Below are 15,970 nucleotides of genomic sequence, written 5' to 3'. Positions count from 1 at the left end.
AATCAATATGAAAACAACTGTGGGTTTTTATATATGCAATTTTAATCCAAGTGTGTTGTTATAACATATTGTATATATATAGTACAATATTGTTTATACATCATTGACAGATATCAGTTCATTATGTTATACTGCACTAGAGAAAATTAGGTGCTTTCCTGTAGGGGACTTTGTATTGCATGGCAATACTTCATTCACTTGTTTCTCATGTACTATGGAAATCATATGTTTCTATTATGTCAACAACATTTAGGTAATTTGTTTCTTTTTACAGATTTCTGTTGATGGTAGAGACATCCGGGGCTTGAACTTGAAAAGCCTCAGGAATAAAATCGGCGTTGTTTCACAAGAACCAATTCTTTTCGGGATATCCATCAAAGAAAATATCTTGCTTGGTCGACCTGATGCCAGACATGAGGAAATGGTTCAAGCTGCAAAGGAATCTAACTGTCATGATTTTATTACGAAACTACCTCAGGTAATATGTTGATTTTGTATCTCGCAGGTCATTTACGCACCCTTGACAATAGTTACTTTTGTTATGATTAAGTTATTGATTATAGCTGATTTGATTTCTGCAGGCAACAAGACACGGATGTATTTATGTAACCACATCCTGTGTGAAATTAAAATTTATTTAAAAGTACCATCCCTATGACAATTTCCAGTCGCCTAATTACACTGAATATGAGATATGAATGGTTTTAACATTAGGAATATTTTACGAAGTTAAAGACAAATTAAATTAGGTTTTAACAAATTAATTATTTTAATAGATAATTGGTAATAACAGTCAAGTAATTGATTACACGATGTCCTTCATTAATTACACTCTTTTTCGTTAAAGGGGTATGATACTCTTGTTGGTGAAAGAGGGGCTCAATTATCAGGTGGACAGAAACAAAGGGTAGCAATAGCCAGAGCCCTTATTAGAGACCCGAAGATTTTGCTTTTGGATGAGGCGACATCTGCGCTTGACACTCAAAGTGAAAGAACCGTGCAGGACGCCCTGGATAAGGTATTGGTCAAAATGAAAATACTTTTGAAACTGTTGGTCAAAACTTATGCATTTAAGAAATTGTTAAGTTTTCCCAGTCTGAGCGTCAAAATAGTTTTGTCAACTAAATCACTGAATATTTAAGATTCATCTTGAATTTTAAGTAATGAAGATAGATTTAGTGTTTGCGCATTTTATGTCTGAAGGCCAAACCGGCTACTATTTTACGACATTCTTTTCAGTGAATTTTTGGAATATTTAAAAATATCAGATAATAAGAAACTATTAATTGGTCTGTCATGAAATAAAAAGAGATTTGTATATTTTAGATGCAAGATCAAAATATCTTATATTCGCGAACACCATACACTACAGTATTACAGCTTATCTCGTGGCTACGCCGCTCGTGAAGAAATTGCATTAATTAAGCGTTCACTGGCTGAAAGATATCTTATCCTAACAAACAAATATCCTCAACCATCCTCTGTATATGCATACTTATCAGTTCCTTGAAAACGACACACAATGCATAATAAAAAAACAGTTAAATTTGTACCTAAAAGTAAAAAAAGACATTTAGTATGTTACGACATGTACTATAAATTGGGTAAAATGCGTTAGTGCTTTATTTAGCGATTCAATGGTTACCTGTAGTAGTCTTATTTGATTTGTTAAGAATTCGCGACACGCAAGTGTATGTGTTTTAGTATATGATGCAGATCGCGACTGGAATTTTTCGCGAATATTAGCGAAAATAAAACTGTTCCGAATATATTCATAGTAGATTCTGTTTACTTATATGCAATCAGTATTCAAAAAATGTTATCTGTCTTGGAAGTAAGTTCAATATACAATCAGAAAAGCCATACCCCACTTAGCTCAATAGGGAGAGCGCAGATCTAAGGATTGCGGGGTTGAGTTCGATCCTCGGACGAGGCGTATGTTCTCCGAGACGATTTGATAAAAAGACATCGTGTTTTAACTCATTCGTCCGCCACCTATGATTTATGTGGGAAGATGGTAGTTACATGCAGAGAACAGGTTTGGACTGGTACAGAATCCAGGAACACAGGTTTTCTTGTTGAAAAACGGCGTTAAACCCAAAACAGACTAACAAACAGAAAGGCATATTTGCAGTATTCGCTTGAAATATATAAGGAGTGTGCTTTTCTTCTTTTTCTTTGCAAGGCAAGACAAGGTAGAACAACGATAGTAATTGCCCATAGGTTGTCGACCATTCAGAATGCAGATGTTATTAATGTAGTACAAGATGGTGTAATTGTCGAGTCAGGAAAACACTCTGATTTAATGGCAAAACAAGGAACTTACCATCAGCTGGTCACCGTACAGATGCTGATTGAGGAAGACGAAGAGGTCGAAGAAGCTGACGAAGGTAAATATTTTGTAACGTCAGTCATGACGTCATATCATTTCAGTTTTTTTTTGCCTGGAGCGTTGGACTAGTGGTTAAGATGTCGGCCGCTGAACTTGGGGATCGTGGGTTCGAGTCCCAATGGAGTCACGACCATGCCTTCTCATAGGATAGCAGTACTAATGGACTCGAGAGTGGTTCAAACAAGCTTGAAGCTTTTATCGCAATCGAGCTGAAATAAATTGGTATAAACTAAGATGACGAGGTCAACGATGACTCTGAATGTATACGAGAATTGTCCAAACATGAATGCATCTAAGCACATAAAAATGTATCCTTGATAGATTTCAATGAAAATTTTATTTGGACCCTTCGAAGTATTCACCTCCGACAGATATGCAAAGTTTCAGTCTTCTAATCCAATCCTTGAAGGTATTTTCAAAGTCTTTTCTGGGTATACTATGAAGACATTGGAATATTGCAGAACCGAGGTGTTTGCGCTGCACAAATTTTCGACCAGAAAGGTATTTTTTGAGCCTTGGGAACAAAAAGAAGTCACACGGGGCAAGGTCAGGCGAATAAGGAGGGTGAGGGAGCACAACAACCTTTTCCTGCTTCAGAAAGTCTTGTAAGATAGACGCCTTGTGCGATGACGCATTGTCATGTAGCAATATGACATTGGCCAAATCAGTTGCGGGTCTTCGATTTTTGAAATATTTCTTCAGTTTTCGAAGACCTTTAGTCTTGTAAAACTTCGCATTTACGGAATTGCCTTTAGGTACAGCAACATGAATGGCAGGACCCTGAGTTGTGAAGAATATGGCATACATTACCTTCTTGACACTCACGGTCCGCTTTGCAATGCATGGTCTTTTGCCAGACTTTGTTGCCCATATTTTGTTCTGAATCTTTCGTTTGGGCTCAAAAAAGTGAACCCATGTCTCGTCACCAGTGACGACATTTGCGAAAGACCGTATATTGTAATTTGGAAACTGTTTAAGTAACAGTTTTGCGCATTGCACGCTTGCCTTTTTCTGCTCATCAGTCAACAGATTGGGAATCCATCTAGCACAGATCTGTCTCATTTTCAAATTACGTTTCAGAATTGTATGAGCTGCTCCTAATGAGATGCCAGCCATACTAGCTATTTTCCTAGCGGTGTATCTTGCTTCAGTAGCAACTATTTCTTTCACTCTTGGAGACGTTGCTGTTTTCGGCCGACGGCAATGTGGTGCATCTTCTGTTGAAACTAACCCACATTTGAATTTCTTAAACTCTCGAATAACAGTCGAAAAAGACATTTCAATAAGCCCATAAACAGAACATATTTTATCAAAAATGTCTTTACACCCTATGCCAAGAATACAACGATTCTTAATATAGGACCGTATTTCAACGGCGTACGCTGACCTTCTTCCAACCATTTTTGTATTGGTATACACGAGTAGGCAATGTTTAGCGAGCGATAGACACGGCTAAAGTGAACGGATTTTAATGGGTGTGGTATCACACGCCTGGTAAACTACAGAACTATCTCTTTAAGAGGCATACGGTAAACTGCTCTGTCACAACTTCCGAGGTAGTGCACGTCGCGATAAAAGAACATCAGCAAAGGTGAGTGTCACATTTTTTGCATTTTTACAAGCAGTGTATCTAATATCAAAAATCGGGGAATGGTAGGCGATGTAGATATGATTTAACTTTACAGAGATCTTTAAGTTTGCTAATTCATTCTTAATTTGTGGTCGTGGTGATGTTTACCAACAAGCTGATTTTGCAGTAAATTTGGCCATTTCGTCATGAAAGCACTTTCATTGTCAAATATTTACATTTTAACTAATATTAAGAAGCAAACCGAGTAGGCGTGAGATAGCTGTAAAATATATTATGCATGTGGAAATAAAATATGTACCGAAAATGGTTCGGGAGTAAAATTATTCACTTTTTATTGAGAGAGATAGCTCTGTCGTGAAGGAGATAGTCATGTCGCTAAGGAGATAGCTCTGTGTTGCATTAACAGTTTTGAGCAATGTTGAATGTATCCGGATAGTAATTATGTCCACTTACGAGATACAATTCAATTATCTCATTTTTATATTTATACATCATTTATATAATATATATTGCTTATATTTTCTTATATTTATTTTGCTTGTTTTGTATTTAGTGCCGTTTTAACAAGTACTTCTGGATTCAGCACCAGTACTAACTTGTGCTCAGCAACTAACTATGAAGTCCTCATACAGATAAATTGTAAAATTGTCAGGGGGTTCAAACTCAAAGCCCATGATCAATAGATCTGCACTTTCACTCTTGATCTAAGCGAACGGGCTATATTTTCTTAGAATCGGCATGGTCTATTTTTTTCTATAAAAAAGATAAATTCAGTTAGAGAATAATTAGTGCGTGAAATTATCTTGTGAAAAGCAAGGGTTGCCTGTAACTTTAGTGGAAGTGGCTCTGATACTTGTTTACACTACCTTATATTACATTCAGATATGATTTTACAAGGCTTGTAAAATCATATCTGAATACAATGATACCATAATTGCTTTTCGTTAAGGACACGACCAGTTTGTTTGTACGTACCGGTAAATAAAATAAACTTTGTACAAATATCAGAGTCGCTGTGACTTCACAAATGTACGAGCACGTTCAAATGCACTTATGAATCTAAAATCTGAAAGTTTTAAACAGTCATGCTGATTAACCAGCTAAATCAAATTTACAGGACATCTTTGCGTGGAGGCTAATCATAATGCATTTAGTGTTTTAACAATGTACGCATTTAATTAGCAACCTCAATTTAACATACAACTACTGACATAATGACTGCAGTGATCGAATTCTAAATTAATGAACTTTCTTTATAATTGAAATTCTAATATTCTCGGTTATTTTCATTTTTATCAATTTATCTTTTATCTGAACCAATCAGGCGCATTTGTCGAAAGGGTCGTGACTTCAGATTTTGAGTAAAATTATCTTTCTTTAGAATTTGAATTTTGTCATTTTATGACGTAAGAGCACTAGCATCTTTAAATTGCGAAATTATAAAAAAAAAACAAGCCTGAGCATTTCCTTATTCATGTTAAATTCGCTAGCATGAAATTGCGCGCAAACGCCAAAAAGGCAGTTTCGCGCGGGCTTTAATTCGCGCATTTTCAGTTTAATTTTTTTTTTCATAAATGGCCAGCATCGCATTTATCCGGTATAAAATACAGTTCCAATTGCAAATACATTTTATCTTTTATTTTTCCTAGTGGCCTAGTTTTTGATCCAAGATCCATATTAAAAGTTGACCTAGATTTCATCAAGGCAACCTAGATTTCAGCAAGGCAATCCGCATTCTGACCAAATTTCATGAAAATCAAATGAAAAACTTCAGCCTCTATCACATATTCTAAGCTTTCCTTTGATTTAACCAGGTGACCTAGCTTTTTATTCCAGTTAACCCATATTCAAATTTTTCCTAGATTTTATCCAGACAAACAATCTCATCAAATTTCATAAAGATAGAGTGTAAAATGCAGTTCCTATAGCATAGATAAGGTATTTCTTTAATTTGACCTAGTGATCTAGTTTTGACCCCGGATAGTACATTTTCTTACTCGACCTAGATTTAAAGAAGACAACCATTTTGACTAAATTTCATGAAGATCAATTGAAAAATACCGCTTCTATTGCATACACAAGCTAAATGTTGACAGAGAGACAGACAGACGACTGACGACGGACATTGAGTAATCACAATAACTCACCTGAGCAAAAAATTAAACAGAATGTACAACTATTCAAAATTTACAATTATAACCTCATGAAAAACCCTTATCAAAACAATACTTGGAAAATTCATACATATGTATATCAAATGGAACAATAACTTTATATTATTACAAATGAGAACAAACCCAAAGTAAATATTAAAACGTTTAAATTATGAACATAGAGCTCTTTTCAAGCAGCACAGAGTTATCTCCGTAGCGACATGACTATCTCCTTCTCGACAGAGCTATCTCTCTCAATAAAAAGTGAATAATTTTACTCCCGAACCATTTTCGGTACATAATTTATTTCCAAATGCATTGTATATTTTACAGCTATCTCACACCTACTCGGTTTGCTTTTTAATATTAGTTAAAATGTAAGTATTTGACAATGAAAGTGCTTTCATGACGAAATGGCCAAATTTACTGCAAAATCAGCTTGTTGGTAAACATCACCACGACCACAAATTAAGAATGAATTGGCAAACTTAAAGTTCTCTGTAAAGTTAAATCATATCTACATCGCCTACCATTCCCCGATTTTTGATATTCGATACACTGCTTGTAAAAATGCAAAAAAAATATGATGACACTCACCTTTGTTGATGTTCTTTTATCGCGACGTGCACTACCTTGGAAGTCGCGACAGCAGTTTACCGTATACTGCGAAATCATTAATATTCGTGGGGGACTAATTTTCGTGGATTTCGTGGTTGAGTCAATTCACAAAATTTAATCCCAACGAACAAGTAAAATTCCCATTCATTTTATGTTCAAAAGTTGAAATCCATGAATTCATATTCCCACGAAATTGTCGTTTTGACTATAACCACGAAATTTCATGCCCACGAAATTTAAATGATTTTACAGTACCTCTTAAAGAGGTAGCTCTGTAGTTTACCAGACGTGTATCAATGTAAAGCTAACATGTTTATCTACCCAATAATCTTAATTTCCTCGTGATTTTCGCATTATTGAGAGAGATAACGTTCTAGATGCATTCATATTTGAACAGTCCTCGTAGTTGAAAGGTCTAGTGACTTATATATTATTCCTAGATTTGCATCTTTAATTGAATTGGCTGTTAATTACAGAAACATAAATTGCTAGAACGGAGTGAAATGTTAATTTTGAAAGTGGATACATTTGTTGTAGAGCCAGCAGATTCTGATCCATCGATAGTTTTCTTGAATCTTCAAAATACGATCTTCAGTTATTTTCTGACATATAGATTCATGAAAAAGTCACGACGTGGATATAAGTCAGACGTCGGAGTTTATTTTCAAAATGTTTTATTTTACTAGACGTTACGTTTATTTTCAAATGTTTATTCTACGTGACGTTTATTTTCAAACGTTTTATTTTACGTGACGTTACGTTTATTTTCAAATGTTTATTCTACGTGACGTTTATTTTCAAACGTTTTATTTTACGTGACGTTACGTTTATTTTCAAAGGTTACGTCACATTTATTTTCAAATATTTTATTTTACGTTACGTTACGCATGTTTTCAGAAAATGGAGACCTAGTTCCAAATGGCATTCCGAGGAAGAGGACTATATCAGAAAACAAACAAATAAAAAAATCAGTTTCTAGACAATTTTCTAAACAAGTTTCAAAGGTGGGATTAGCCGAGGATGAAAAGAAGGGAGAAGAAGAGGTACTTGTTTTGTCTAAATTTGTAAATACTGATCTAGATCTACAAGAACGTTTGATGTTTGTTTTTCTCAGATGACTTTTCCTTTATTGGAAAAGAGAAAAATTTAAATTTTGAAATTTTGGAAGATTTGCTATGGTAAAAATAGCACTATACTAAATGTATATTAAACAGCATAGTGCTTCGTATATAAAATTTCCATCGTTTTACGTATTAATGAAAACAATATGTTCTTGTTAATATAACTACTAGTGTTTTAGCAGTGTTTCTCCGTGCGATTTAATATTAATACATTTCATAAACAGGTGGAGACAGCCCCAGGAGCGAAGTTTTGCCCGATGCTACGAGAAAATAAACCCGAGTGGCCGTTTATAGTGATAGGGTGTATGTCAGCTGCTGTGAACGGTTGTACAATGCCAGCTTTTGCTATCTTCTTCAGTGAAATGATCAAAGTAAGGGCATCTGTTAGTCCTAGCTAAATCATTTTGTCTAGGTTTCATATAATACGTAATTGACTTTAACAACAGACTACCTGCTAGTGCATAACCGACTTTTACTCAATAGGATTTTGATTGGTGAACAAACTTTTTGAAACAGTTTCTCTGTCGGTAAAAGATCTTTGTCTGAACACTTAAAACCATACTAAGCGATTTTTATCTGTAAATCACTTAAAGGCACTGGCCTGTAGATTTTGGATAAAAAAAGATCTTTCTTTCAAATTTAAGTTTGGTCATATTATGAATATTAGAATATGAGTTGTTGTTTCTAAACTAGTCTAAAAATGCGAAATCAGGAACAAAAGATGACCTCGTCGGTAATCGAACCTAGGCCTCCGCGGCAATATATAAATTTTCCGCTGTCGTTTTAAATACCGCTATGGAGGATTTAGTGTTCATCACGCGTTAAATATAGAAAATTATAATCGATGCAGTTTATTCCGAGTAATCGATTTTCATCGTAAAAAGTAGTAAAAACAACTAATTCTCATGTGTTTCTGTCAGTAATCAAGTTTCAAAGCGTTCTTAAGAAATATAGCATTAATTCCAGATACCTAAAAAAACTTTTTTGTTGTCGAACGATCTGGAGGCCAGTGCCTTTAATGGCAATAATACATGTTTGTTGAGTTCAGTTGTTATATTGATGTTTACAATGATCAGTCTATCTTTCCATTAACTAAAAGCTATAAAAATAAGATTTTGAATGGCGAGAAAACTTTCCAGAACTGTTTATTCATAACTTGTATTCATTCTCTGTCAAATACTGTACTAACCATACCAAGTGGCTTGATTGTGTAATCCTATATACTAACCATATTAAGTGGCTTGATTGTGTAATCCTATATACTAACTATATTAAGTGGCTTGATTGTGTAACCCTATATACTAACCATATTAAGTGGCTTGATTGTGTAATCCTATATACTAACCATATTAAGTGGCTTGATTGTGTAATCCTATATACTAACCATATTAAGTGGCTTGATTGTGTAATCCTATACTAACCATATTAAATGGCTTGATTGTGTAATCCTATACTAACCATACCAAGTGGCTTGATTGTGTAATCTTATATACTTACCATACCAAGTGGCTTGATTGTGTAATCCTATACTAACCATACCAAGTGGCTTGATTGTGTAATCCTATACTAACCATACCAAGTGGCTTGATTGTGTAATCCTATATACTAACCATATTAAGTGGCTTGATTGTGTAATCCTATATACTAACCATATTAAGTGGCTTGATTGTGTAATCCTATACTAACCATACCAAATGGCTTGATTGTGTAATCCTATATACTAACCATATTAAGTGGCTTGATTGTGTAATCCTATACTAACCATACTAAGTAGCTTGATTATGTAATCCTATACAACTTTCAGTGTATTGACAGGTAGAAGGAACACTGACAAATATTCACATTGCAGTTCGACTTGACACAAGATTTATCATTTTCAGGGGCCTCCACGACCAAGCGTTTATGGTCGCTGGTTTCAGAAAAACTTGTTCCTTGCCGATGTGGATTTTGAACCTCGCTTAGGGTGTATATTCTTCGTGTGAGGAAGGCATCCAGCTGGTTTACGGAAGGTCGGTGGTTCTACTCTGCGTCCGTCTGTGATGAAATAATTCCCGAAGGGGTACCTAGGATCTTCCCCCACCAGCAAATGGTAGAAAATTTGCCATATGACCTAAATCGTGTCGATGTGACCGAAAACGTAAACAAAAACTAAACAGAAACTTATTACTAGTATTTCAATCAAGCTTAAGAAAAACATATTCGATTATCATCATATTGTGCGGTTTTTGAACTTGATCGGATATTTTCATCTTTAATTATTATCAGGTATTTATGAACAATGGTGAGAACAGTTTATTCTGGAGTATGATGTTCCTTGTACTCGGTGGTGTTCAGTTTGCAACAAATGCCCTGCAGGTATGAGACATTTGATTGTGTTTGCATGCAAATGTACGTACATAAGGCTAAGCGCAGAAGCCAGATTTTTAGTTTCCCTGTAAATTATTCCATTTTACTGTGCATGTGCTTGTTACATAGGTATAAGCAACACCTGTTTCAGGTGATTTTTAGACCTGTGATTATTTCAAATGCCTAAAATGTAAAACGCCCGCCAAATTATAGTATATTCAACAAAAATGTTTGATTACTTATAGTATTTCAAATTCACACCTGGGGCCGTATTCATAAAGCATCTTAAGTATAAGTTTAAGATTTTACTTAAGTTTGTGGTGATTTCAACTTAAGTCTAAGTAAAAACTTAAGTTCTAGTCATAAAACAGCTAAAACTTAAGATACGTAAGAAATGACTTAAGTCAGAAAATAAAATAGCGTGGTGAGTACGATTAAAGTGTTGTTTTCAGACAAAAGCACTTTAAACATAATTGTGCATGTTGTACCTGTCTGAAATTAATGTTGTTTTTTAGCTCACCTGTCACATAGTGACAAGGTGAGCTTTTGTGATCACCCTTCGTCCGTCGTCCGTGCGTGCGTCCGTCCGTGCATCAACAATTACTTGTCTGCACGATAGTGGTTTCATTTATGATTTTATTTTAACCAAACTTGCACACAACTTGTATCAGCATAAGATCACGGTTCCTTTCTTGAACTGGCCAGATCCCATTATGGGTTCTAGAGTTATGGCCCCTGAAAGGGCCAAAATTAGCTATTTTGACCTTGTCTGCACAATAGCAGCTTTATTTATGATTTGATTTTTACCAAACTGGCACACAACTTGTATCACCACGAGATCTTCGTTCCTTTCTTGAACTGGCCAGATTCCATTATGGGTTCCAGAGTGATGGCCCCTGAAAGGGCCAGAATTAGCTATTTTGACCTTGTCTGCACAATAGCAGCTTCATTTATGATTTTATTTTAACCAAACTTGCACACAACTTGTATCACCATAAGATCTTGGTTTCTCTCTTGAACTGGCGAGATTCCATTATGGGTTCCAGAGTGATGGCCCCTGAAAGGGCCAAAATTAGCTATTTCAACATTGTCTGCACAATAGCAGCTTCATTTATGATTTGAATTTAATCAAACTTGCACAAAACTTGTGCCACCATAAGATCTCGGTTCCTGTCTTGATCTGGCCAGATCCCATAATTTATAAGATATAATATCCAGAGTTATGGCCCCTGAAAGGGCTAAAATTAGCTATTTTGACCTTGTCTGCACAATAGCAGCTTCATTTATGATTTGATTTTAACCAAACTTGCACACAACTTGTATCACCACGAGATCTTGCTTCCTTTTTTTCAACTAGCCAGATTCCATCATGGGTTCCAGAGTTATGGCCCCTTAAAGGTCCAAAATTGGCTATTTTGGCATTTGCAGCCATATAGAGACTTCTTTTATGGTTTTATTTGATACAAACTTCCAAAATATCTTCAACAACAATAAATCTTGGATTCCATGACAAATCAGATCCAATCATAGGTTCCAGAGTTATTTTATATCTGATTACCTCCCCTGATTGTAATCAAAATGGATTTATATCAGTAAGTACTTATAGGACTTTTTTGAAATTTCATTATTGTTATTAGTTGGACTGAGACAATCAGGGTAGATAATTATTGACTGATTTTATGTCAAATTACCTCCCTTTATTTCAAATTAAAATGGGTATATCTCCATAACTAATGAAGAAACTGATCTGAAATTTCATTTATGTCAACAGATTTATTTGGCAGATCCTTCTTTGTTTACTTACAATATTTTTTTTTAATTACTTCCCTTTTACGTTACTATAAATAGCTTATTTTTAGTAACTTTTTTATTATTGGCCGTAGGGAAAAACCGAGACCACTTTTCTGTGGTACAACATGGATGGTACCTCCAATTTTAGGTGTATTTTGACATATCTATACCTTGTAAGATTTTTTTTTTCTTTTTGGTTAAGTTTTTTTCCCATTGTTGTTCCTGTGCTTTGGACTTTGATATTTTTCTGAGGACCTTCTTGTCCTCAAGTGCAATGATAACAGGTGAGCGATATAGGGCCATCATGGCCCTCTTGTTTTAATGTTTCCGTCCACAATAAAAAACAAGAATTATATATTAAGTTGTTTTATGAATAACAAATATACTTAAGTAAAATAAATTTCTAACCTAAGTTATACTTAAGTAAACAATCAATTTCTTATACTTATACTTAAGATGCTTTATGAATACGGCCCCTGAGCTGCAACTATGTACCTGAAAATGCAACATTCCCATAATTCAGTTTTTATAACAATTATAGTATACATTTTACTAAAAATATACCAGAACCAGAACAAAAGGCTTACATTTGTAGAAAGAAAAATCTTATTAGTCAATCAAACAAACTTTGTCAAGAAAATAAGATTATTAGCATCATTTTTCTCCCGAAAACTACCGACTTCATTATGATCTGAAATTGCATTTTTACTGATTGTCGGGTTGCAGTCATTTATTTCTGAATGATTTAAACTGATCGGAATCGACAATCAAATTTGATAATGAACACCTAATTGACATTCCTTGTATTGTCTTTTATAACCTGAATAAATGCCCTTTGAACAAAAAATTGAAATTTTAAATCAGAATGTACAGGTTTCTTTTTTGTAAAACCATTTGTTTAATTTCAGTCAATTTGCTTCGGTCAATCCGGCGAGAGATTAACATTCCGTTTGCGTTTGAGGACATTCCGGTCGTTTATGCGCCAGGACATGTCATATTTCGACGACCCTAAACACGCCACTGGAGCCCTCACCACTCGGCTGGCAACAGATGCCTCACTCGTGAAAAATGTAAGAACAATATCTTTGTAAACTGTATATACTACATTTTATAGCTCTTTGTAAAAAAATCCATCATTTAATCTGTTGAATGTTAATGTGGGTCATAGTTATTTAGCTTAATTTACATGCATGTAGCAAACGCCAATGTCTTAAGTGGTTTACATTATTATATACATTGTAAGTTTGTTCGTGGTTGTGCGTAAAACGCTGCAACAATAGGGGCGATAAGAAATCAGACGAAACAGTAGCATGATTGCCCTTTAAGAGAGGTCGATATCACTTTTCCAGGTCAATAAATCATCATATTGACCGAAGCTAAAGGCAACATTTGTTTTATTATTAAATCAAACAACTATAGTTTTTTCTAGAAAAATCCAAGCATTTGCAGTGGTCATTTTTACAGTTTTAGGCTGTGTACGACGTCACCTTTTTATGACGTCAAAATAGCATAACGTCAATGTTGGAGTCACTACGTTGTTTTTGTTCCGCCAGCGAGGCAGTACGACTCTTTATCATTGACCATGTGAGTGTGTTAAGACCAATAGAATTAATTATTAATATTAAGATAAATATATATTCATTCAATTAATTCTAATTCAACAAACGGATCTACCATGTTAACACTTATTTATTCAGGCGACTGGTATTCGTTTAGCAACACTAGTACAGTCAGTGTTTGGTCTAGCTGCAGCCTTGACCATAGCTTTTATCTACGGCTGGAAATTGGCTTTTGTTGTGTTAGCCGGAGTTCCTCTAATGGCAATAGCAGGTTTATATTTTTTGTGATATATGTTACGTCATTTCTATTGTAATATTGTTTAGGGGACAGTACTTAAAATGAATTCATTTCTAATTTGTTTTAAATAGAGTCTTGAAACTAATATTTGCAACATATTTTATATTTTAAAAAAGATCATTTAATTTGTTATGCAGCCTCTTTGTTAACCTACTGATAATTTAACTTAATTATTATCAACACTTTATACAGGTGCGCTACAATTACGAATTGTCATGGGCACTCAGAAGAAGGATAATAAAGAATTAGAGGCAGCTGGAAAGGTATGAGTTTGTGAACGTCAATCTGAGGTTAAACTGTTTGCCACCAATATTCGTCCCCTACCGGCCCCTAAGATCGGTTTCGAAGACCATAGGATTGTGCTGTTCCGTCCGTCCATTATTTCGTCAGGCTATTCGTTCGCACTTTCGTGTTTTGTCTAAAATTGTGCCATTTATCACGGGAGTTTATGTTACTTAGCACAAATGTTTCCCAAAACAAAAAGACGTGTCATGTGCATAAGCCAGGTCACTATGGTTAAGGTCAATTGTTTCTGTTTGTTTTGGGTTTAACGCCGTTTTTTCAACAGTATTTCAGTTATGAAACGGCGGTCAGTTAACCAAACCAGTGTTCCTGGATTCTGTACAAATACAAACATGTTCTCCGCAAGTAACTGCCAACTTCCCCACATCCATCAGAGGTGGAGGACGAATGAATCAGACACAATGTCCTTTATCAAATCATCACGGAGAACATACGTCCCGCCCGGGGATCGAACTCACGACCCCGCGATGCGTAGATCTGCGCTTTTCCTATTGAGATAAGCGCGCGGGCTCGTTAAGGTCAAGGACACATTTACAGGTCAGAATTCAACAAAGTCGTTTCATGTCCGCTTCATAACTTGATCATCCATTGAGGTATTTTAATAATATTTCTAGCCATGAAGAGACAATGTGCCATTGTTACACTCACACCTCTACCTAAAAGGTCAATGCCACAAGTGATCAAAGGTTAATGATGTTTTAACAGGATCTGGCACGTTTCTGGTCAATTACTCGACCATCCATGAAGGCATTTTACTGGGAATTGGAACAATTTTTTCCATAATGAATCCACACTCAAACCCGTAGTTCAAAGGTCAATGTAACACATAGAGGTCAAATATTATAGGTAATTTTGATAGTCCAGTCAATTACAGTTGCCATGCACGGATTGATATTCAGATAACTTGGGACAAACATTCACCATAACAAGACTATTTTAAATACACAAACCCAGACCCTAGCTGAACATTCAAGGTCGCAAAAAAATGGAGATGAAAAGTTAGCTAAAAAGGTTAACTTGTCTGTTTCGTGTCCCCTCCGTAAACAGTGTCATTCATCAGAGAACTTTGATACTCTGGTGCAAATATTCCCCAAAATTAGATGATACGACGGGTGTAACACATCTGTATATCAAAAGTCAATATCATTCTTGAAGGCCAAAGGTTTTAACAGGGTCTGTATCGTGTCTGCTCTTTAACTACATGTAGTTTAAAGATCAAGGTCGTACTTAGAGTCTGCCTTTGTGACCAGTGCAGATCATGATCAACCTGTACATTCGTGCAGTCTGATCATGACCTGCACTGTTGGCCATTCAATCAGTATCTTTTTGGTATGCACCCCTTTTAACAGTTAATGGTACTGTCCAAATTGAATGATGGACAAGTTCATTGTAGAAATTTAGCAAGGTAAGGGTTAAAGATTTGTATTTAGTAATGAAAGAATGTAAGTCAGCAACATTCCATGCATGATTTGATATCCAAACAACTTGGAACAAACTTTCAGCTTTACAAGCGGATATTGATTTTTTTTTCGGAATTTCTTTCCTTTAATATGATGATCAATTCAGTTAATCATTTAATAGTTTTCCAACAAGTTACAAAATGGAATGTTATTAAGATATTGTTATGTATTGACATATTTTTTTTTTGGTTGGATTTAACGTCGCACCGACACATGATAGGTCATATGGCGACAACAACTTGCATCATAACATTTAGTATACATATATAAACCGCTTCCAGTCTTGTTAATGGGAGCAGCTGACTCTATCTAAGCGAAGTCTTTATGTATAAACAACA

The 15,970-nt window shown here is 35.2% G+C and overlaps 1 protein-coding gene across 3 annotated transcripts in view; it reads left to right on the top strand.

Moving 5' to 3' along the window:
- Nucleotides 1-15,970, top strand: part of LOC123537742 (ATP-dependent translocase ABCB1-like) — a 41,052-nt gene that overhangs the window by 18,635 nt on the left and 6,447 nt on the right. For all 3 annotated transcript variants that reach the window (XM_045321508.2, XM_045321509.2, XM_053530059.1), the window contains exons 13-21: nucleotides 275-478; nucleotides 848-1,018; nucleotides 2,186-2,390; nucleotides 7,652-7,797; nucleotides 8,100-8,246; nucleotides 10,141-10,230; nucleotides 12,921-13,082; nucleotides 13,710-13,842; nucleotides 14,062-14,132. In XM_045321508.2, the coding sequence (XP_045177443.2) occupies nucleotides 275-478; nucleotides 848-1,018; nucleotides 2,186-2,390; nucleotides 7,652-7,797; nucleotides 8,100-8,246; nucleotides 10,141-10,230; nucleotides 12,921-13,082; nucleotides 13,710-13,842; nucleotides 14,062-14,132 (1,329 nt within the window). The remainder of the gene's footprint in view (nucleotides 1-274; nucleotides 479-847; nucleotides 1,019-2,185; nucleotides 2,391-7,651; nucleotides 7,798-8,099; nucleotides 8,247-10,140; nucleotides 10,231-12,920; nucleotides 13,083-13,709; nucleotides 13,843-14,061; nucleotides 14,133-15,970) is intronic.

This window comes from Mercenaria mercenaria, chromosome 18, assembly GCF_021730395.1.
Source record: "Mercenaria mercenaria strain notata chromosome 18, MADL_Memer_1, whole genome shotgun sequence".
In the NCBI taxonomy this organism is placed as follows: Eukaryota; Metazoa; Mollusca; class Bivalvia; order Venerida; family Veneridae; genus Mercenaria; species Mercenaria mercenaria.
Note: the sequence above shows the minus strand (reverse complement) of the source record. Positions and strands in the feature narration are given on the sequence as shown.